The following is a 25,521-nucleotide window of genomic DNA, read 5'->3' on the forward strand; positions in this document are numbered from 1 at the left end:
TCCAGCAGCTCATCCCCCAGCCTGTAGTGGTGCATGCAATTATTCCTCCCTAGGTGTAAGACCCTACACTTGCTTTTGTTGAACCTCATCCGATTTCTTACTGCCCAGCTCTCCAGCCTGTCCAGGTCTCGCTGAATGGCAGCACAGCCTTCAGGCGTGTCAGCCAATCCTCCCAACTTTGTATCATCAGCAAACTTGCTGAGGGTGGCCACTGTCCCCTCATCAAGGTCATTGATGAAGATGTTGAACAAGACCGGACCCAGCACAGACCCCTGGGGGACACCACTGCTTACAGGTCTCCAGCCAGACTCTGCACCACCAACGACGACCCTCTGCGCTCTGCCAGTCAGCCAGTTCTCAACCCACCTCACAGTCCACTCGTCTATCCCACACTTCCTCAGCTTTGTTATAAGGATGTCGTGGGAGACAGTATCAAATGCCTTTGAACTGTCATTAAATTTATATGCAATAAAACAACTATTTTATGAAGACATAAGCTGACACACATTTTGGCGGTGGGAAAGAGGGGCTTCAATTTACTGTGGAAGGACCCATAGATCCTTTAGGTTAGATCCAAACTTTATCTCATTTTCAATCTACTTGTAGTTCCCACAGCCTTTAGCAACTTACACATATGATAGGACAAAGCCTGTATAAATCTCTTGGGGCCAGCTCCAATATTTTATTGTGATGACTTAAATTAGATGCCACTACATCAAATCGTACTCAAGAATACCTCACAGAAATGTCTATGTATTGATTTACTGGCCTTTTAGCTGAAAAGAAGGCCCGTTTTCACAAGCAAAAATAACAAAGTTCCCCCCCCCCCCGTTTTTTTTTTTTTTTTTAACTGCCATCCTGGCAAAGCAAGATGGGCATACAGCTGCACACATCAGTTACGCCCACACCCTTTTACATTCAGGAATACTCTTCTTTCACCACCCTTTGCATTGCATAAAGTGAGGGCTTTATCTTAGTTTACCCTTCTATACATTCTCCTTTCAACTCATTTCACAAGCGCTATGCTTTTTATTGTTCATTTCCTCTTTTCCTGTTGGACTATAAATATTGTTTTTCTATTTGAATTTTTTTTTTCTTGTTTCCTTGCCAGCCTCATTCTACATCTCCCCACCCTTCTTTATTTGTCTTCAAATTGTGGTGAGCTAGTAGTATTTTTGAAATGGTTACTCTTATCAAAAGTGTCTTTCCCCCACACACATCTCATCTTGAGCAGTTATTCTCAACTGACTTTCCCCTCCCTTCTGTCCTTCCCAGCTAGGTTCAGCCAACCCTCACACTGTATTTGGAAATTATTTCTTCTTACACTGTCACGTGGCAAGGCTATTACCATCGCATTAATTCTCAGATAAAATAAGGTCTAAGTAGAAGCAAGTACTTTAATTCTACCTTCACCATTTGACAATCTCTTTTCCAGCATGGACAAAAAACAGCATATATTTTTGACTACAGAAGAGTTTTCCAAATTCTCCCATACTGACACAGAAATATGTGCTTTCAATACATAAGAACTTCTAACTAATGCAGTTTCAAAACCACTGCCATTGACTTAATATTTTATTTGGAAAATTAATTTGTTAACCTGAAATTCCAAAGTTTCCATCTATTAAACAAATTTTGGCATAGCAATTTAGAGGTAAATCTAAGAGGGGGAAAAAAATTTGCTGTCCAAAATACTGTATTTTCCACTTTGATCAGGAAAGCAAGAGGCATAAGACTTTTGTCTCTATGGCCTCACTGTAACTTTAGTTCAATGGGATTCCAAGGAATATAGGAAGATTTATTAATCCCACAAGGCCTGTAAACTGGCTATTTTTCCCTTCTTCAGCTTCTCTTGTAGGTGGGGTTCTTCATTTTCTAAAATTCTCTTAAAAGCTGTGGCAGTGGAATTTAGGCTTCAGACTTAATAAAGGAATTGTTTTCCCTTGGGTTCACAACACTGGGAAGAGGTATAAGAAAGTTCAAAACTAGAATTAATGGGATAATCTCACTTTTATTATTATTATTACCCAGTTTTAGGTGACTAGAGAACACTGACATTTTAATCAATAGCATATTGATTTATATGTATCAGTACAAAAACATGCACACTTCAGATACTGAAATATACACTAGCTTACTAATGTGAATTTAATTAAAAATGGCAATTTACTTTCATACTGCCACAGTGCATGGGAAAGATTTATTTATGTAGCTAAAGAACCTTAACTGAGACAGACATATAGGAGTATATTATTCTGTGGAGCGTCTAATGAATTTCACATCTCTATTCAATTTTTACTCTATTGAGTGGTAATTAATATGGTCATTTACTTTGACAGCATTCTGTCAGACAGTCAAGTGTAACCTATAGCACATACAGAAAAGTGAAAACATTGAGATTTATACCAGTCTACATGTAAAATATTAAAAACATATCTGATTTATAACTGAAAAGGCAACAATATGGAGCTTTGTTCCTCCTTACCCCATACTCTTATACCTAGATTCCATTGTTTGGGATAGATAGATGGCAGAGATTTTACTATGGAGATCCAAGAAAATGCAATGCTTTAAAAGGACTTGATCAAGTTCAGTGGCAAACATGATGTGACTGAGGTTAGACATGCATGCAAAATTGTAAGCACAGTTACTAATAAACAGTAGAAAAATTCTTGTATCTTCTTTTGCAACATTTAATGCTTCCTCACTAGGCAACTACTAGATTTTCAATATAGAATTTCCCTTCCTTAATGTGTCTGGTAGCTACTCATGCAACAGTTAAGACAAATTTGGTTCTTGTCACATCTTGTCTACTTGTTACTTTCTTTCAAGACTTTCTATTAGCCATAGTAAAGCACTCCCACGCCCAGTGTTATGGAGGTCACAAATCCCTCCTTGAGAATTCTTAGTATAACTTTAGCTGAAAATCATCTGCTTAGACAGAACAGTGACTTGGAAGAACAGCTCAGTGAAAGAAAGGAGTGACTGGATAGAATGAACTCAAATACAAACATTCAGGCATAGGCTCACTGATTAAACCAGAGCTGATGAAAGACTGACTTCATGCAGTCACGAGCAAGAATTTTAAGGGAGCTAAATATGAAGGCAAAGAGTTTGAACTCTCTGTGATTTAAGTTAGTGAAGGTTCAAGAAAAAAAGCATTATGATAGCAGTTATCTAGCAAGGCATTACTATGCTATATTTAGCATCCCATGTGGAAAAAAAGTATTTTAAATACATCCTCTTGAAATGGACTTGGCAATTCTAGAATACAAGTATGAAGGACACACTGAGCTTATAATAACAGTGGTTTTCATCCTCTAGTGCACTTCCTACAACCTTCTGAAAAAGAAAAAAAGAAAGAAAAGAAACACTAATAACACCACAGTAATATTAATTTGTATACACTTCAGCTGAAATCATATGCTGGCTACACATGATTAAAGACATCTTTAATACTTCAGATTCACAGAGATCATCTTCATTATGACAGATCTCCATCCATCTTCGCTTAGATATGATCTGCCTAAAAGTGCAAGACAAATCTGCTTCACAGGGCAGAGGAGATTCCTGTTAGAAATGAGTAATGCAGTGATCATAAGCATTTATGCCACTCCCACACTTAAATTATTTCCTCAGATATTTACAGTCCATGCCTCTGAAATAGCTGGGAGATATCCAGGACTAGTTAGGGTCAAAACTCAGGCTCTACTGACTTCAAGCACTATGCTGCATTAGTATGGTTAAAATTAGTTTACATATGAACATAGAAATAACAGAATCTAGGAGAATTTCACATTTAGAGTCCTTGTCAGATTTGGCCCAGTTAATCCTTTAATTGGATGTTGAACTTCCTAAGTACAAAAACAGAAACTGAACATACTGCTGATATAGGAACATATGGGAAAAACAGCATGTGCATAACTGGTAAAAAATCAGTGGATTTAGCTTTAGAAAATACTTTTAAAATGCAGGAAAACATTGGCAAAGAGTTTTGTTCATTTTTTAATAGAAAACAGAATCCAGACATATTTAATCATATTATTTTGTGCTGGTATAGACGATATAGCTGACAACATTTAATGAGTTTCCCAAAATTTATTTCAAAGTAGAGCTTTACAGCTTGAAATGAACACCAGTGCTGGCAGGTGTCAAGAATCAACAGCAATTTACCTTCAGAGCAATGATGCAAATTACACACTTGAGTTCTACAAAGAAAAGAGCAGCAGTAAAATGCAGAGTGACAGTACTGTGAAGTTTGCAAGTAGTGTGAAAGATTAGCTTCCTGATAGATCTGGTTTACTCAGCACAACAAAATGTTTGTGACTAGCACTGATGGCAGAGCATGCTTAAATGTAACTATGAAATTAAATAAGGTAGTAGCTGGAAAACTTACTATATTTCCATTTCTTGAGTCAACTGACATGTTTTTACTCCAATTCAATTTTATTTTTTATTAACATTATTTTACTAAAATGAATGCTGAACAACAACTCTTCCAACTACCTCTAACTCCCAAAATGATACAATTAAAAAAAAAATAAATAAATCAGTACTATAGATAGTACCGTTAGCGATATTATGGTAAAGAATTATGTAAGATTGTGATTTGGATTTATTATATAATAAATAGTGCATGCTTGTGCCATTCTTAAGTTTGAGTTGGATTTTTTGTTGATTAATCATTTTGATATTTGTTTGAGAAAAAAAAAAACAAAACAACCTGTATAAATACTATACCTGAGAAAGTAGCCAATCTATAAAAGTTACTTGAAATCTGTAAAAATGTGTTATTAACCTTAAACAAAAATAGAAACCACAGGCATAATAAAGTTATAAACTCAGGTTGAATATGAGAGATCAGTAAGTGAATTCAGACATATAAAAGCTTCTCCATAGCCAAAAAGAATTTTCAGCATTTCAGACCAGTAAGGTAACTGCCTTGTGTAAAGGGATCAGGTTAGTGGAAAGGAAAATACAGAGTACAATCCGACAAAGATTTGAAACACATGCTTAACTTCATGCATCTAAAGAGTCCCATTAATGTGAAGTTAAGCATGTGTGCATGTCTTTGTAGGATTATACTCAAGTGATACCCCTTTGATGAATGTTGCTTCCTGTGTTAGCAGGGAATGGCATTTGATCAGGCCAGCATGGGGTTAAGCGCCCTTTATCTTTAACCTCTCCACTTAGGATCCTGCTATGCTGGTGGGGGTGTGAGTGAGGAGGAGAGAAGTAACACCCAGCCCTGAAGGTGTATAGTTCAAACTTCAGTTATTTTAAGAAAGAGAGCCTCTGCAATTGCTGAGATTGCAGGTCTAGTTGTAAGATTCGTACTCTGCAGATTCCTGAACTGCTTTGGGTTTCAGTCAAATTTCTTCTTTCCATAAATTATAGCTAGTGATTAATATGCAAGCAGTTCTGATGATTTTCAGAATAATTCTGTTGTGCCAATAACATACCACTCATTTTATTTTCTCTTCCCTTCCACGTAAAAATTATTCTGCCAGAGGGACAGTTCTATCTATAGCCTTATGACTTTTTTCCCCTCCAAGGGCAATCACCAAATACCTCTTTAATGTACCACACTGAAAAACCATAAGCCCAATTTGAGCTAGGTTTAAGTTTTTTTTAGGAGTGCTCACTACTTTAGGACTAACGCAGCCATCTCTGATGGAACAAGTGTGCCATAGCAAATCATGGAGCGTTATGTGGAATACAGAAGAGAAATAGGACTGTGTTTCTTACTACATTGCAACTTCTTCTATGGCTCAAGGTCTTTAACAGTATAATTCCAGAAGCTCCTTACAAACACAGTAATCATACCTAAAAATGCATTTTAACATGGGAATTCTTGGATGCATTTTCCATTCAGTTAAACTAAGACAAAGACAGACATCATCTGCCTATTATTCTAACTCTAGAAGTATTTAAAGAGGTCAGATTTTTTCCTGCCATTTTTACTGAAAATATGTATTTTGCTACTTCTTCTAAAGAGAAGCTAATAACTTAACAACTGTGTATAGCTACTATATTATGGTCTGCCTTATAAAGACACATAACTTGCCTGTATGAGTCACTAAGCTTAAACCACACGTGCCTCCTAAAATAAGGAAGAAGTCAAAACAAGTGAAGTATATCAGAAAAGAATATAAAAGAGAACATAGCAAAAAGACAAAATGAACCTATTCTACATCTCCTGGTGAAGAAAACCAAATTAGGATTATTAATGGCTAAATAAATATTCAGTGGCTGTGAAAAATGGTGTCAAGTGCTAAACTGATCCAGAATAGAAACAGTATAGAAAACTGAGAAGTATTGTGAAAGAAATACTTTTTTTTTTAATACTGTTTTAGTATTCTATATTTTATTTTAACAACAGTGGATTTGGATATATGTATTTAAATAAGAAATAAAAACGAATAACTGAACCATTACAATAATTAAGTTGTAGCATCTGTGAATTATGGTTTGTAATTGCTTTGAATATTCCTGTCTTTACAGCTAACACTCCTTTCCAGTTTTTATTATCACCTTGTTATTCCCATTCTTCCTTCATGATGTTATGGTGACTAAATAATATGTGACTAAAAAATAGCAGCCTTTCATATTTCAATCCCTGACTTCCCCTGAGGGAATGGATTACTGCATCATAATACTGGTATCTGTTTGTTAATGCTATGGGCTTCATTCAACTTCAAAGAAAGATATTAAAGGCTCGTTTTCCACTACAAGGCAGGTGTATTTTTATTAGCTCTTTTTCAAAATTGCTATGACTTCACTTGTGGATATCCCGCCAAAAGCCATTATTGAAAGCTGGACTATAATTGCTAAGGAACATGCAATGTCTGAAGCACTAAACCAGTGTTACTGCAATCCTCCAGCAATTGACTGAAACCAAGTGTTACATCATTAAAACTGAATTACAACACACCCATGGCGTGTTTTCCATGTGTGCTATTTTAAACAATAGTAGAGAAAAACCTGGCTATAAATCCACTGATCTCCAATTTGTTCAAAATTCATGAACAATGAGGGCTGTCCGACAGGCTCTCTTGGCTCCATTTTAGTCAGAAACGTCACGCACTATAATTAAATGTCTGTTTGGCTTTTACTGGAGATGGAAATGCTAGCTTAAGTTATAAATTTAAACAACCTGTCATGAGGGGAGACACCACATTTGTACAGTTTAGGAAAGTTTAGCAATTGTAATTGCTCCAGGAAAGACAAATAAACTAATGGAAACTGTTCTATTTCTTAATTGGCTTAGCATAGGAAAAAAATAAGCTAACATGGTTATGGTATAGCTTTCATCTGGATTGGACTGTTCTTTGCTTTGGTAGAAAAACGTTAGTACAGCAGTGCTTTCCATCACCGTTGCTTAATTTTCACTGATATTAACTGAAGAGTATGGTGATCACAACTTCTAGGCTAAGAAAGGACAAGTGACAAGTTACCAGTGACAAGTGGCAACAAAATATCATCAGTCTTCCAGAAAAATGTTTAATTCAATACAGCACAGTTCACCCTGATTCTGTCCAAATGGAAATATTTTGCCATCACACTGGTATGCAGAGGCTATTATAGTTTAAGCAAATCCTGCAATTTTTCTACTCAGCTTCAGAAAATTTTACAGTGCCTAGATTCCAGTGGAAAATATTTGATCACTCATATGCTTGGACAGAAATTTGTCACCTGGAATAGAAATCAGGGTAAACCTGCCAGCGTCCTTATGCAGACAGGCTCTGCAAATATATACTAGGCAAGATCTCTGCCAAATAACTTGTGTCTGGCCAATACCACCTTTCAAGTTGTCTGTGAATACCAATTGCCAATAAAGATTCATTATACCATATATAGGTAAATATTATTTTAGTTTTTGCATCTCCAGTTTTAAGCTTACACAGTAGCAATTCATTTGCTCTCCATATATTACCTGTCTGCAAGTTTTGGTGCAGTAGCCAATCACAATATTCACACTTCTCACTAGCTACTAAACAGTATTCTTCTTTTACTTAAAATAGATCACTGTCAGATGCAAACATTTCCAAGTTATGTTTTTTCTCTAACGTACAAAGTCAGTATTATGGCTATTTTAAAACAGTAATAACACATGCAAAACTTCATAGTAAATGTTATAACCATTATCTAAAAGTCTTCCGGCTGCACTTCTTTTCATGAAGCTTCTAATCATGAAGCTAATGGTTCTATAATCCACTGAAATGCAAGTCAGTGTATAATGTCTTCTACTTCTGAAAGCACAGATATTGTATTTTTTGCATTAATTAAATATCTCTCAACTTTTCTCCACAATGAAACTTCAGGACCATTCATTCGGGTATTGATGCTTGAGAATATCATCAAAGTATGCATTGGGTAGTAGTCACTAAAAAAAAATAACACTTTAGAAGGGCATTTGTACCATTTAGTTTCTCTAGTAGATGTTTGCCTATACACTTTCTTTCTCTCTAGTTAAAAAAAAAAAAAGTATATATATATATGTATAATCTCCAATTCAGATCAGCTTCCTTCAGAACGCTCTTTAGCTCTTCACAATTTCTGTTATAAAACTCCTCAAGCAGTTAATTTTCACTTCAGTTTGACCACTATTATCACCTGTTCGTTCTTCAAAGAGAATAATCCTGTGAATAAATATTAATGTTTGATTCTGAAATTTATGTCACAGCAATATCATTTAACAATATCTTTTTCCATATCACTTTCCTGATAAATCAAGTTGCTTTTTCTTCCTTTAATCACGTTTTCCACACAGGTTCATCACTTTTTCCTCTCCTTCCTCACCTCAGAAATTCTTATCTTGCTAGCAACTCAGTTATTTTATGCTCTCTCCTGAAACCTCTGTATTGTTAATGCATTCTTACACACAGACACTGTACTATTTATTTTTCTCCCTCTGTGTACATACCTATGTACCTAAATGCACATGTAGAAAGCTATAAATGAAATTTAGCCCAGACTATATATTATATATGTTTCTTTTCTGTATAGTTGGTAGTGTCTCTTTTTTCTGCATATACCAGTCAGGAAAGATAATGGCAAAGGTTTAATTTTTTTTTTTAGCACACTGACTTCTAAATCTTCTGGTAACTAATTTGTCATCAGCATTGTTTGCAGCATTCTCACCACTTCATCAATTTATTCTGCCTTTTTCAGATACAGCGTTGGCTAAAGAATAACTATGTCACTGACACATCCTCAGTCAGTTCTCTTTAACAACAGCAAGGCCTGTTTGTACATAGTGTTAGAGCAATCTATTGCAGCATGCTGGGCCCCAGTTACCAAGGAATTTCATTTTCATGTGCTCTTAAAAAACTAAACAAATATGTTACATTACAGTGAACATATCAAGGATAAATCTGTTGTACATTTGGATTTTTTTCTTTACATAAAAATTTTATTTTTTTTACTGAAAAATCTATTGCTTATATATAGTATAAAGTATTTTACATCGTTATGTAGTTTTTCAGTCATTATTTATACATATCACTCTGCTTAAAGTTCCTCTGTCATTATCTATGGGTTAGATACACCATGGTTTTGTTGTGCAAGCTCTGTCCCTGTTCTACATTTGTACTCCTCCAGGTAACACTACCCTCACACAAACTTATGCAGATTCCACTCTCTTTTCCATGACTTCTCTTTCATACCCCATCAACCACACTGCAACCTTCCTGATATTTTTCTGTGCCTGTCAGCCTAAGTTAAATAAAATTTAATTATTTCTAGTTGGAAAGAGAAACAATATTTTGCCTTCTTTCTCTGTGAGCCAGATATCATCATCACTGTTTGTCTGCCATCTCTTACTGTTTGATTTCCATTCCTCTTGAGATCACTACATCCAGATGTGCAGATTCTTTCTAAACAACATACCTGACATAATCAGTCTTATCACTGGATTCTCATTGAAGACCTTGTCTTCTCACATTTCCAGTAATGCAACTCTGTTTACCAAAATGTTTATATCTCACTAATGTTCACAGAGAATGCTTCCAAAAAAGTGAGTGTCTGAGCTCCTGTAGTCCTTTTATTGAACACTGGCAGTGCTGAAGAATTATTTTGCTGCTTACAGTCAAGTCTCTCATTAGTGCATTAAAATACTGAGTTGCTATTGTGGAGTGAAGGTGTAGCAAGAAGTTTCAGGTCCTCCTCAGTACAGCAAATTCCAAAAACACCCAAAGAATAATATCCTTATACCAACAAATAAACAGGGGAAAAGCACTTTTCCCTTTAAATATTTTGAATCAATAAATATTTGGAAAGCATTTTAAAAAAGTGATCAGCAAGAAGATTATTTTAAATTTGTTTTTCTTACAATGTGAATATCATTGTTCGCATTAATGGGGAATTTATTTTCATTGATGCTACATTTTTTTCCATTATCTTAATAGTAAATGCAAAACAAAGAAGGAAAACAAGTCACTGAACCACTGAATTTCATCTAATACCAAAGCAATCTATCCTTCCACTCAGCATACTTCAAAGTGTACATACAACTAGAATTTTTCAATTTTTTTTTTCCCCATTAAAATAAAATGACTAGGTGTTTCATGTGTTTCATGCAATGCTAAGCATTATTTTTAAGCTAAGTGGTATGAAAGTGCTGGATGAAAATGAGCTCCAGAGAGCTGGCATTCCTTAAAAAGCACAGTACGTGAACAGTTACACATGCATAATTATATAATTACACTTGATGGCAGCAATAGCACATAGAGAAGACTTAATACCAGGTAAAATCCACAGAAATCTCTTGAAGATTAATATCTTTTAAAAATACAAAAAAGGTGACATTTGGGTGCAGAACATATTTTAGTTTTACATTTCAGCATGACAATTACCATGAAAGAAAGGATCAAAGCCAAATGGCACAGCTGGCAGCTTGAGAATAATTTAAGAGGTGTACTGGCAATAGCTTTTTGGTTTCAGTAGGATGGACTGCATTAACCATAATAGGGAAATGATGGTGAAGAAAAGTCATACAGCATTCTTAACCTGGCATACATACAGCGTTAGCTGAACCTGTGGTTTTGACTATTTCAGAAAAATGTTAAGGGAGAAAACTTACGCTAATGAATATGAGTAAGAGCAATATTTCATCTGTATCTGGGGACAAAACAACATCCCCAAACTACATTTAGGCTTAAATTAGCGATTCAGGAATTTATGAACAATAGGAAATCCGATAAGCTTGTGGCTATACTGTATCCAACCACTGCTTTTCTATCTTGTCCTGTAGTCTACACAGAGATAATCTAAATGCTAAAATATGAATAAATATGTAAGAAATCAGCGTAGTGGGACTGGATGGATATAATATAAGCTATGAACATGAAGCTCTCTCAATCCTGTAAAGTTTCACTGTTATAAAATAGCAGGGGTGAGATCACACAAGAGACTTCTTATTGTGTTACCAGTACCTTTTGGACACAACAAGCTGTGCACTGAATGCGTTGAAGATGACTCATCAGATCTTATCTCTGTCATTTTCTTCCATTCCACTTTCAACCTCACTCATATGTGATTACGTACAACTTTTTTCCAGCAAGAATAATGTATACTATCAAATGTAACTTCATGGCCACCAATTTCGAAGTCTCCCTTCAAAGACAAGTTCACCTTGCCCTGAAGGCATAACTATGTTTTAGCAGATTTCCTTCAAAAAAACTGGACATTCAGCAGATCTACCTTTATTTGTTTTGCAAAGTATTAAGCATAGCTTCAATTCTTTACAACTAATCTAACAACACAGCTCCCTTTCTACAATTTTTCAGGAGCTATTTGCATTCTAAAGACTGAAGACTGTTTAACCCAGAAGCTAAACCTTTGTCCACACATAAACATTCAGAAAACCAGAATCTCCACTACCAAATAGATTGTGGGTTCTCTGAAATTACAGGCATATATGACCAAATAATTGCAGATTTTACAGTTGCAATGTGCTCAGTTTATAGTTTAATAGTATTACAAAATCAAAATAAAATAATGAAGGCCACACAATTTTGTCCACACCAAAGATCATAATAAAACAGCAGAAGTAGTTGACTTTAGGTGGAGACTTTAGATGGACCGTCCTGCCAAATAGATAGTTTTCTATAAGTACTTGGCAGAAATTAGTAAATTCTTAGTAAGTAATGAATAGTCCAGTAGGATAGTTGAAAACAAAGTCAGAATAATGTATAATTTGATGCCATTTTATCAATATTCTTAACCAGAATAACACGGTAACACTGTAATGGGAAATATAACTACATAAAAGTATAACATACTATTATTCAATTGTTTCTTGTTATTTGATAGAATTCATTGACAACTATGCACCTCATACACATGTCAAATATATTTGTTTTTTCATTTGGTTTGCATAGATCAGATCAACTCTCCTTCAAGTTCTGACAGGTTTTCTAAGATCTTGGAGCCTCTCCTGAGATTTTCTTATTCTAGAACTAGTTATTTATTTCAAGTAAGCTATCAGTAAATAAATTATAAACATAGAAACAATCAGGGTGCGAAAAAGCTCTTCTGGATCCTAAGCTCTAACACTGTGCCAACACTACAACTGTGTTAAAACTTAATGGGGTTTCCTTATTTTTTTCAATGAAAAATCTTAGGTCCTCATGTAGCCACTCAGATGAAACACTATTCTCTCTCTGCTCTTAGAAGTAGAGGTAGGACAATTTACTCAAATGGTTTATTTCTTGATATGTGTGATTTTAAGACTAATCAGCTCAGAGTTGCAGATACAGGAAAATGGAGAGAGATACAGAGATATATAGCCAACACAGTTAATTGTCAGATTCTGTTTCTTAACATTCTGCTTTTTACTTTTACTTAATATTTCACTTTTTTTTTTCTTTTTTTTTAGCCAACTTATATGAAGCCAATAAGAAGAGAAATAAATATATCTAGATCTATAGTCATATACAATGAAATCAGGTAATAGATACGGACAAAATACAGAAACTTTCTTTATAAAAGCCTAAAATATTGAAACCAAAACCAGGCATTTTCAGCTATGTATTAGCTTCCAATCAGCAAATTAAACAATTTATTCTGGGCATTTCATGGGCTCCACAGGAAGATAAACCAAACCAATTCTGTCAAGACAGATGTGATGATTCCCAGACTCTACGTGGGGATTTCTGTATTGTTTTTCCTTAGTTTCAACTGACAACTAAAGCTTTATATGTACTTTTTTCCCATAATACCTATTTCTAACTTTTAAACATACAAAGTGTTTTGTGTGTTCTGCATTTGGGAATCAGTTGTTAAACAGAGCATTTGCTAATCCTCTTTCATCAGGCAATTTTTATTTGGCATTGGCAGGAAAAGGAAATTTTAAAACACTCTCTTTGCCTTGTGTAATACCCAAATATAAAAATAAGTATAGCATTGTTGCTTTGTCTATATCCCCTGATTCTATAAACATCAGAGAAAACAGAATGTATGCAAAAAAAATGAGGCAGTAATAGAAAAATAAATCAGAGCAAAGATAACAGCTTGATTTTATCCTACTGTCTATTGTTCCCTTTATATAACAAACACTGGCTGGTTAGAATTTAGAGTGCAACTTGTTCATGCCAAAATGCCATGAACCAGTTTTCAGTTTCAGGAGTTGTAGTAGACAAAAATAGACGCAACTTGTACCACGTTTCTCCTTTCTTCATTAAAAGTTACTGAAAAAAAATATATAGGCTGTGCAAAACAACAACAATCTAATCATTAATTTTGATAAAATATACTATACAATGTTTTAATTTTTTCTTTTCTTTTCTAAATATAGGCATTCATTTGTCTCTTCTGTTCCATATATTACAATCTGGATCTGTGAGTCTCACAGACATCATATTCCTAAAATATTAAATATTTAAAGCTACCATACTATGGTTACTCCTACAAAGTAGAATGGGATGTTTACAGGAAGAATAATCTTGTACCTTCGTCTCCATCATAAGACATATAATTGGGTAACCATGGCCTGCATGTTCTTTCTACAGTTAGTTTTTTTTCTATTTAAGTCTCGTGAGACTAAAACATCCTAAATGCTTTAAATACTAGGCTGGTTCTTTGTGGTCACCTTGTATTTGCCAAACCCAGATTTATTCCACATCAGAAATAGCTGACTTAATTAAGGCTGTCATCTCCTAAAAGCTAATTCAATCCCTCTGCACATCATGTTGAGGATAATATCCAAACTAAGACATCTGCCTTCATGGCCTTCGCAATATAGGTACAGCTTTCCTCTGTTTATTACTGGGACTATTCTCACCTGCCAGTTGCAAAAGTTTTGGTGTCCAACTATCTGATTTCAGCACAAAGTCTACAAATTTGCCATATCAGGTAGTCCTACCAAACACACTCATGCAGGCGAGTGGGATAAGTTAATGACAGCCAAATTACAGAGCCCGCACACGTCAGCCATACATAGTAAGGCTGGTAGGCTCCTTGTTCTGGGGTTCTGTGCATGGCACAAGGACAAGGACATAATTTGATGCACACATACAGGAGGCATCTTTTGCTTCTCCCCCACAACATGCAGGGGAGGAAAAGCTCAGCGAGTAAACTAGTGCCTCTCATTCTCAATCATCCTACCATTTCCTTTGTTGCTTTACATTATGCTATACCTTAAATCATTGTTGGACATAGAACATACAGGAAAGCATAAACTGATTGGTAATCAGTGGCTCTGTCAAGAAACATGAACCTTCTTTGACTGCATTCATGTTTCCTCTACAGAATCCAAGCCACAAAGGGCCAGCCCTATGCCTGTCTTTCACTTGAGACTATGACAGCACTGATTCAACAGTGGTGCAGAGATACCTCTGTGCAAATAGAGACAACTACTTCTACAAACAAGGCATCCTCCAAGAGTTCCTTCACTAGAACCTCCTTCTTAGTTTCTTTATTATTATTTATTTCTCTTTGAAGTAAGAGAAGATAAACGTAGGTATGAAACAAATCAATGCTTCTGATCATCAAAAACAAAATTGCCAGCTAACACTTTACTACTGGAGCTGCAATTGCACAGATAAACACATTTACCCATGTGGAGTATCTCAGCTGTCACCAGGGATTTATATGAGTGAAGCAATTCATTGGTATGGAGAAGATTTCTATTATTATCCATGTGTTATGATGTAGAAAAGAATGCATTTTGATGAGGTTTGTAGCATTCCTGGCTTTTAGAAAAATTATGCTTTGACTTTTGAACAAAACCAGTCTGCAACATGAATTAGTAACAATGTGTGTGAAATGGCACAATTTGATCTTTATAAAGACACTCAGATGCATAACTGAACATTAATAATCTCATTTGGCATGACTGTTATCTTTTAAATGGATACAGATACAAGCCAATCCCTGACTGCTCAGACGGGTCAGAAAACATTAGAACTTTCAATACGAATGTTATTTTTCTATTCACCTGTTAAGCAGAAGCTGAAAGTGAAATGCAAAATTGCCAGATGGTATATGTGAATATGTATTTTCTATGTTCCAAATACCACCTTTGCTTCATCTTTGACTACACATTTCTGATTTCCATTAAATATGACTACCCCCTTGTCTTGTTGAGCAATTAAAGTGACAAAAGTAATAGCAGATGCTTCTTTCATAGGTAAAACTACAGCATGCAGCCCATAGCTTGCATTTTATTACAACCAGTCTACATTGCCTAATAATTGCAAGGTAATTGAAAAGATCCTGATAATAAACCACTGGTTTACCTTTTTTTCGGACAAAATAAATATATAATCCAATCGAGGCTTCATTTTAATGATACATTAGATAGTTTCCAAGTTGTCCTAATTTTTGTTTTATTTTATGATTGTAAATAAACCCTGGAAAATTCCTTCCCCGATTTTACCACCTGAAACTGCAGCTGTTGGCTGACACTATCAAAGCCTCGCAATTCCGAACTCACGTGCAAATCTCATCAAGTGCAGACACTTCTAATTGATTCCAGAAGTTTTTCTTTTGCTAAGATCAGCGGCAGAAGAAGAATAATGAGCAGCTTTCAAACAGAGGGGGGAGGGTGTTGAGCTTGGGGAGTGGAGATTTTAAAAGCTCCAGCTCAGCTGCTCTGCCAGAAATGCGGAGCAATTTTACGGTCAATTGGCCAGAGCATCTGGAACTATACATCATAGTCTGTAGTTGATGGTGGTGAAGCCGATTCTCAAAATGGCTAAGTCTAAAATCAGTAACGACTGCTGTCACACCTAAGTGGAAACAAACTTAATCTACTGCCAGGTTTTACTGTGACTTTTTCTAAGGGACATTATTCCCCCCAGAGTAGTTGTCAGGAATATTAAAAGTCCAGTCTACTGCATGGTATTGCAGAATTTTCTCAATGAGGCTAACACAGAAAATACAGATTACAACTTGTGTTTATTTAATTCCATGTGTGTTGACAAGGCTTTTTATCATGAGGTAGTAGTTTCCTTCCATTACTTTGAAAATACATTTCAGATATACCATCCAATCTAGTTAGGGCACAGAGACTGCCTAAATGCTGAGGTTGTAAATCATAGCATAGGGCATGGAGCTTTCACCTTAATGGAAACCAAATATAGGATATGCTGCACTTTGAAATGTGGCACAGATGATCATAATGAGGGACCAAGGAAAAATGCCGCAGAGCAGAAAACTATCAATGTGGAAATAAGTTCTTAAGAGTAAATGTTTGTTTTAAGTCAGTACTCATAAGTCAGTATCCTAACACTGGGAAATTACACTAAGAAACAAGTGAGGCAACAGCAAGCCTTTGTATAATGAAAAGAGAAGTAAGTAGTATGGCGATATATCATGTTAAGAGGCACTGCTGTGGAATGCAGAGTACAGTGCAAATCAGTTCTTTAATAAAGAGATATTATATATTTCATCCAGACAAATTAGCTGACATGCTCGTAAGAAATACAAGAATTGCATCAAAGACCAGAGAAGCAGTCCATTTGGTACAGAATACTGTCTCCAAAAATATTTGGAACAGCTGCATCTACAGAGTTTATATACTCTGGCGGAATAAATAAATAATTTGACCGCAAAGAAGCTCAATTCTGCCTTCATTAGTTAAGGGCTGAATCATAACCTGCTGCACAAGACTCTATGCATCTTCCACTGTTTGTTATTTTTCTAATGAAACACATGCCCATACAAAATAGAAAACAAGTACTTCATTTAAGATTTCACACAGGTATACATCCTCTCTTTTTCTTTCTTTTCTTCAGTGAAAGTTGTCCCAGATCTTAATCCTTCCTACCCGCGAGTAAATACATGACTGCTCTTGGTTTGGTAGCCATACAGCCAAACAGTGCAGAAGGAGTCTGGGTGTACAACCTATTCTCAGATAAAAAGAAAAAATTAAAAAAAAGAAAAAAAGAAAAAAAGAAAGCAAAAGATAAACAGGCACAACAAAATAGACATCTACATTTCTCATTCCAGCTTTCTTCACTCCCATTTCCTCAGCTTATGAGTCACAGCAGTGAGCTGCAGCCACTATGGAAGTTAGGAATATGGAAGTTATGGAATATATTTCAGACAAGAGATCCAAAAATATGTCAATGGCTCTCATTTCTACTTGCTCCTCATTAGTACTACTGTCAAATAACAGCCAGTGCTTGACCAAAAATCAGCTCATGGAATATGCTGAGTGGTGCCAAACCAGAGAAGCTAGATGGAAATTCTTTGAAGAGGTGGACCATCATCACAAATTTATTTTTACATATTGTGACCGCTAAAATGTCACATAACTGAATGTACAAGCTATGTTTTCTGCTACCTCCAGGTGCTTAGGAGACTCCAGACCCAGTCTGACAGAAAAAGATTTGGCAATAGTAATACACATGATCATCACATTACACAGACATGAAATAATCAGCCTACAGTAAACTGACTAGTATAGGATATGGCAGCACAGACCCTTGAGCAGACATGCACTGACTCCTCAGCTTACTGTCTATATCCAGTCAAATATAGTATCTCTATCATCAAAGTGTCCAGTGAATTGTATCCCAGAAAGAATTCTCATATGATCTAAAAAGTTCTGCAAACCTCTATGCCTTTTTTCTAAAAGCCAATCACCAAAAAACAAAGCAACAACAAAGACTACATCTTTTGCCCAAGCATATGAAACATAGAGAGCACAAGGAATAGAAAATGCATGCTGAGAAATGTGTAGGGTTCCACCTCCCACAAGAAAAAAAGATTATTTTTCTAACTCTGATAACTTGGAATTATTGTCTTCTTTGGAAAAGGAAAAAACACCAGGAGAGATCTCTCAAGAATATATCTTGGAAGGACTTCAAATACAATTGAGCCAAGACTAGTAACCACATTACTTAATACAGAAATTCAAAGCATGGACAGATACAATTCTGCGGTTATTGGAGTGTGGATACAATAAACAATTATATGAAGACTGCAGCTTTACCAAAATAAACAGTTCTTTCTTACCCACCTCTGCATCTTACTTCTGTAGACCTCTGCATTAGGGAACATTCTTATTCCAGAAGATGTTAAATCACCTAATTTACACAAAGATAAATCTTGGCTGCATCAGTCAGAGCAACCAGGTGACTGAATTAGCTAGGTAGTAAGGTTAAGGTGCTGGAGAAAGAGGGCAAGGCTGGTTCTTCTGATGGCATTGCAGTCATTGGCTGCTATTTTCACAGCCACCTGTGCTAGCATAACAGCAAAAGGCTTCCTCCTTCTTTCCCCTACTCTTCTTGTTTTCTCTTATTTCTTTACTTTCTTCTCTATTTTCACACAGGTGAAAATTTCAGTAGTTCTGATAAATATTAGATGTGCTTATGAGCTGCTCAAACTCACTAAAATGGCAGAAAGCAACGGGGATCCAGGACTAGAGAAAGGAGCAGCCAGGATTGAGCTGTTAATTATTTAGATTTGGTGAAACTCTCCATTTAGATCAGCCTAAGCTAATGACAAAACTGCAAATCCCACATTAGGCAATCATTTGAAGTTTGATCACTTATTTTTACTAGTTAGAGCACCCTACAAATAATACTGCATGGATGATTACTTTTGAAGTCTTATTTACTGGTTATAAAATATTAATGAAGAATACAAGTATATGAACCATAGGTACAAGAAGAGACAAGTCACAGTTTTCACTAAATTTAACGTAATGTATGGCAAAATTATTACTGCGTTTATCTCCTAACTTAGAAAGGATAGATATTAGGAATGTGGAACAAAAGGAAATTTTTAGGACAAATTGTAGTTCTAATTTCTGTGAAAGCAATTTATTTATTATGCTTATTAGTGTCTTCTGGTTCAAAATGATCTCATTCATCATGATTGAAAACATTAATAATCTGAAGAGGCTTTTCAACACGAATTGTAAAATTTGTCAGTTTCCTTTTAATCAGAATTTTTTCTTGTAAATTCCATTAAAAAAATAGCACAGTATCCATAGCAAACATTCCTACCACGAATCTAGAAATTGTTTAATGCATTGACAGTGCACAAGCAAAGCCTGCAATGGTAAAACATGCATATCAACATGGGGGACTCACATACATCGCAAAGCTGTTATTATCACAAGCTTGATAATTTATGACAAAGTGCAATTCTATTGCACTCACATATTGAAATTCTTCACAACATTATTTGATTTGGTCTTATTGATAGCAAACAATTTGGTGGACACCTATTTAATTTTTTTCAAAGAAAATAATGTGAGCAAGCTTCTCCTGTTACTCCGTTTTTGATGAGAAACAACTCAATATCGAAGAAGGGACTAGGAAAGAGTCACTGAGAAGTATAACAATAAGGAAGAAAGAAAAGAAGAAGAAAAACTACACAAAAAAGCAGAGGAAAGTGCAGTAGAGAATGGGCAAAGAGTTTAGTATTTTAACAACAGATGCAAATAGGAAACAGAATAGGAAATCTTTTTTTTTCCCATGACAGAATGAGAAACAATATAGAAGTACCAACCTGAAAATTTTATTCCTACTCCTTTAACCTTTCACATATACGCACTTTAGAAAGGCAAGAGTTGGGGGAAATTTAGAGGGTATATTTTGACATATAATTCTGCCCAAATTTAGTTAGAAAACCTGAGTACCCAAAGTCTGAGAGCAATTGCTCACAGGTTGTAGAATTAATTGCCAAATAATAAAATTATTTGCTTCTAGACTGTCTATTGTAGTAGACTATCTGGTATTCATCAATATAAAAAATTATTTATTTTGCATTAAATATTGTCTAAATGATTATTTTTTCCTGTACCAATGAAATAGACTCACAGTAGTATAATATATTTTTATGTTCTTTTTTTTTTGCCTGATCTGAGGGGAAAGCAGAAGAATCAGCACCACTACCAGAAATTACCTATTAGAAAAGTTATCAGTTGCTGTATATTTTGCAGCTGTTTCAAGTCGCAAAAATCATTCTGAACTTAATCAGTAACAGGTCTGAGTGTCAATCATTATTATTTAATTTCTTTTTTTCAATTTTTAAGCCAAAAAATATCTGATAACAGTTCTACTAGTTTTCAGAAATTCATAATGTTGCTGATAACCAACTTTGCTGATGACCAGCACAAGTTAGCTTGGAAACGTTATGCACATCAAAATCTGTAATTTAGTGCCATCAAAATCTGATCATGTTAAAGTAGTGTTTTAACCAACCTTGATTAAAAAAGAATGTAGATTAAAAAGTAAAAGTCACAAACACAATAAAAACATGCCCTATGAACACAAAAACAACTATAATATAAGCAGATTAAATACCTGTTTAATCCTGTCTCCTATCTTTTTAATGTCTAGAAGCCTGTTCCTGATGTACAGTATAAATGCAGAACAAAATATTTAAGTTCTTAGATTAGTTTTAGTGAAATAGGTCCTCAGTCCAAATTCAGAACTTCTGGTATTCTGGTCAAAATATATGGCCATTAATATAGTATTTTTGCAATGACTGGTAAACAAATGGCTTTCTGACTTCTTTCAGTATAAATTGGCTAAATTGGTTATAACAAAGAAAATTTTTTAAAAAACAAAACATAAAAAAAAAGAGAAGAAAAAAATCAATATTCTCTTCAAGTTATGTCATGAAAATAAAGAAGCCAAATACATATTTGTAATGTTCTTGTTCTTATTTCTTTATGATAGTAACAATTTATAAGGTCATTAGCTCAAACATTTCAAAATAAATGTCTTACTTCATATGCATAGTCCAACAAAGAAAGTTGATTTCTTAAGTAGCCAAGTTTGTATACTCCTAAGAAGACTGAGCAGCGGATGATTTCCAAAATTCCTGCTTTGGGTCTAGAAACAGGAAATAATGCAGATTAATGTTGTTGAATTTTTTTTCATGTTGACTTCAATGAAAATCAGAATGTAGAAATAGTCTATGAATCCCATAGCTATATCAAATCCCCTTTTTTAAACTTTCAGTTACATATTTATTGTATACAGCTTGTATTGAGTTAGAATACTAAATTTTCTGGGGGTGAGAACATGCATCTGTGGAGAATATATGTGAACTCACACATATATTAACATATCTTTTAATCACACGAATGATAACAAAAAAATTCTGAGAACTGGCATAGTTCAGACAGTCTTCATTGGCACATTTCTGTAAATTTATATTAATTCTCCTTACCAAGTTTGTAAATAATATTGAATCTCTGATTTCTTGAAAAACTTTTACCCACCCTGAAATACCCCATTCAGAACATACAAGCAAAATGTATTCTTTACTGAAAAAGACAATGAGAAGTATGTGCAAAACACAAGTGGCACAGCAGTGAAGATTCTATTCCACATTTCTGAGTTAGCAGGGCAAATACTCATATTTTCCCTGTAAAAAACTGTAGTTGCTATTTAGATTTTCGTAGGGTTACACCATTTATATGGACTACTTCCAGAGCGTACATCTCACAGACCTGTATATTTCTCAAGATCCAATTTGATTTGAATTCCATAATGACCAAATTAGTCCAAAATCTTTGCTATCCTTCACATGAGTTTGAGTCTGTGCTTTTTATGCTCTTCTCATACACTATCAGCCAATCTGACACCCATGAAATGCTACTACATAGGACTGAAACAATATGGCTAAGTTTGAACAGCATTGGAACAGACTACAGACCTGCCAGCATCACAAAACCAGAGAAGTTGATCCAAGAGGACACGAGCAGTTGGTGCTTCAATATAACCACTAACTGCTGCTGGAGCACTCCTTGTTTTAGTTACAGGTTATTTGTGTTTTACCTTCTAGCCAGCAGACAGAAACATACCTGTCAGAGTATATCTATAGTTATTTATCAATATAATTTTGGGCACACTTGAGATTTCCTTGTAATATTAAAAATGTAAAATGAGAGAAGAAAAAAAAACATGCTTTATGTCTTGCCTATTCTCCATAAGAAATCCAAAGGAGGTCAGGGATAGAATGATAATGCCAATTCTCAGTAGAATGTTTTCCTGTGATAACGTCTGTTTAAAAAAAAGAAAATAAAAAATCATTTAGGCTAATTTTCTGAAGAGAAACTGAGTTTAACAGAACAGCAGCTTCAACTTTATCTCAGTGATTTCAGTGTCTGTTTCTGAACTGATTTGCATTTTATTTTGCAAAACTTTGCAGTGATCACTTTTATAGTTGCCTCTATTTCCAAAATAATTATTAAGATACACCCTTCTGCACCACTTGCTTTCCTGAAGTTGCCTGATTTCCTCATGCCTTAGCCCACGAGAGCACAATCATATTTCTAAGTAAAAATCACCTTGGCCCTGTTCTATTTTTTCATTTTATTTTACTACGTTTTTACAGTTGCCATCTACAAATCCCAATTAATACCAAAGCATACATTGGTAAGAGTAAGAATTCAAATAACGTGACAATATAGCTATATTTTAACAACAACAACAACAACAACAACAACAACAACAAAAGTTCCCTCATAACACTTGGTTCTGAATTCAGGAAAACTCTTCAAGTCATATCATTGACTCCAATCAGACTGAAAACTTTAAAACGTGTTTTATTATTTGGACACAGAGCAGCATAGAGATTTATGTCCTTGATATTTAAATCTAAATAATAGAAACAACAATCAGAAAATAAAATTATTTTCCATGATGAAGTCTGATTTTTTTTCTTTTAATTTATTAAATATTTTTATATTCTACACAGCTGCCTTTGCAAATCAAATATTTAATCATTTTTCTTGTTCCCTCCCTTGCTTCCTCTCAAATATTAGCTTTGAAGAGCCTTTGTTTTTTCTTTAAAATAAAAAGCAACAATAAAAAAAAGCAATATGAAAATAGTGCATCTTGCTGACTCATAGAAATTCTTTCTGGTTTGAACAGCAATAAAGTTTATGAACAGCATTTTGCACCTCAAGATCTCAGGCACTGAAAAATAAAAACCTGTGAATGCCTGCATTGATTTCAATAAAGTCCACTTTGCCGCAAGGCCACTTTCCTTCAGTGGTGGCCCCTACCTCGCAAAGAGATCTAAGGTAAGTATCTGTGAGTGTTGGAGGCCACAGGAGAATAATCTCAAGTTTTATAGCTGTGCGAACTTACAGTGCCCATGTTTGCAAAACACATCAAACCACACACTCAGGCTGGGTAGGGTTCTGTTGTTACACTGAAGAATCACAAGCACCTACTTGGATATCCTTAACAAATGGTCACTGAACAAAGAAAACAGCATCCCTGCAATGCATGAGCTAAACAGCAGCCCCACTCATTTACAAGCCAGAACACACTTCTCACAAATGACACCTGTGAAGCCACTTTGTTGCACAGATTTATACAAGGATAGATCAAATTCATTACTGGAATGCTACACGTGCAGTCTGTCTCATCCTTACCGTAAATTTATGGAATCTCAAACTGATTATTACTATGATCATCTACCTAGAAGAACACCTAAAGAAAGGATATCCTACACTATTCTTATACTCTTACACAGAGCATCTGCTAGTGGTCACCGCAGGAGACAGGATATCAACCTGGACACTGAACCACGGAGGGACTCAGCATAGCAGTTATGCATTGAGACTCTTGCTTAAGACAAGAAGGTAAAAATGCTCTGATGGGGTTATCTTTATGTAAATTTTTTTCTCAACTAGAATACATTGCAAATTTCCAATATAGGTTTTAAAATATGTCAATAAAAGATTACATTGAAGGTACTTTTTTTTTTTTAGTCACTTCAGTTTCTAGAATCCAAAAACTACAGCAGCTTTCCATTGATGACAAGAATCAATTTGTTTTGAAGTGACAAAATTTTTGGACAGAAATTTCTTCATAAAAATCTCCATACTGTTCATCTACTCACAATAAATTCCCACTTAAGCTTCCTATAGAAGCTGGGTCATAAAAAAAATTCAGTAATTAAAGCTAAGATAGCAAAGAAAAACATGATCTGGCACAGCTATAAGGCAATTCACAAACAAATTTCTTAGAAATGCTTCATTATGTTTTTCAATGATAGTTCCTTGTCAGATAAAGCGTTTTCTGGGGAACTGGGACCATAATTCAAGACTTTCCTCTTTAGAGTCTGTCCTTCCATTTAAATGGTAGAACTACACCTTTTTAAACCCGGCCCCAGCCAGGCGGCTGGTTTTGTTTTGTGCTAGTAGTGCAATGCACTAGCTTCTATAGATTGCCTTAAAAATGTCCTCACACTGGCAGGCCACTGGTTTGAGGAAAGGAATGTAAAGCTTTGATTCTCTGTCAGGTAAAAAGAGAATTGAATATCAAGTCTAAATTTTGAACAGTAGTTCTACTTTACAATATATGTTCAAAATCACAATTTACAGAAAAGGAACGTATCACAAACAAATTTGTTTCTTCATTTGTGTTCCTAGTCAAGAGCTGCCTGGAAACTTCTCGTGAAATATATCTTGATGCCATTTGGAAGTAATAGATTTTAGAAAGCCAGAAAAACATAGCATAATTATCGACATAGTTTGCTTTCCTAAATTTCTCCTTAGTCTTCCAGTGGCATAGTTACATACTGCCTTGATTATTTTATTTACTTTCAAGCTTGTATCATCCTGTGAAGTGGATGCTGACAGCTGGGCCATACATTTTCTTGGTATTACTCTACCACAATCAGTGAAATAGTCTGGGAGTTATGTCACTAAACTAGCTATCATACATTGAATTTGTACACTGCAAATTACAGTGCGAAAAGAAATGTGCATTTTACACTTTTGTTAGTGCTAGCATCTTCATACCTCTTAAAATTACATACATGGATATACATATAAAATAACTGAATATTTATGTACTGGATTACTTGCATAAACAGAGAAGCCTGAGGGACCACAGCAGGCTTCTCAGCTGTGAGTCAGTCACAGCTTTGTAATGTGGTTATTGGCTATAATTAAACAGAAAAAAATATTTCTGTTGGATTTTGATTTCACTGAAAGCTTTTAAAAATATCTTGGAGATTTAAAAACAAGGAGAGCTTACAGATTTTTGGGAAGAAGTTTTACACTCCTTTGTAATCACAGGGTTTTTCTTT

General features: G+C 35.0%; 1 protein-coding gene across 3 annotated transcripts in view; it reads right to left on the reverse strand.

Annotated features, from left to right (window-relative positions):
* Window positions 1–25,521, reverse strand: part of AGMO (alkylglycerol monooxygenase) — a 183,976-nt gene that overhangs the window by 58,651 nt on the left and 99,804 nt on the right. For 2 of the 3 annotated variants that reach the window (XR_002116001.2, XM_010712730.2), the window contains exons 11-12: window positions 22,393–22,475; window positions 21,194–21,299 (exon numbers count right to left, since the gene is read on the reverse strand). Coding sequence is in view for 2 of the 3 variants with exons in the window: in XM_010712730.2 (XP_010711032.1) it covers window positions 21,194–21,299; window positions 22,393–22,475 (189 nt within the window). In the remaining variant the exon portion in view is untranslated. Of the gene's footprint in view, window positions 1–16,360; window positions 17,350–21,193; window positions 21,300–22,392; window positions 22,476–25,521 lie in introns of those variants that run through there. The other variant, XM_010712731.3, reaches the window with a different exon arrangement.

The sequence above is a fragment of the Meleagris gallopavo genome, chromosome 6 (genome assembly GCF_000146605.3).
Source record: "Meleagris gallopavo isolate NT-WF06-2002-E0010 breed Aviagen turkey brand Nicholas breeding stock chromosome 6, Turkey_5.1, whole genome shotgun sequence".
In the NCBI taxonomy this organism is placed as follows: Eukaryota; Metazoa; Chordata; class Aves; order Galliformes; family Phasianidae; genus Meleagris; species Meleagris gallopavo.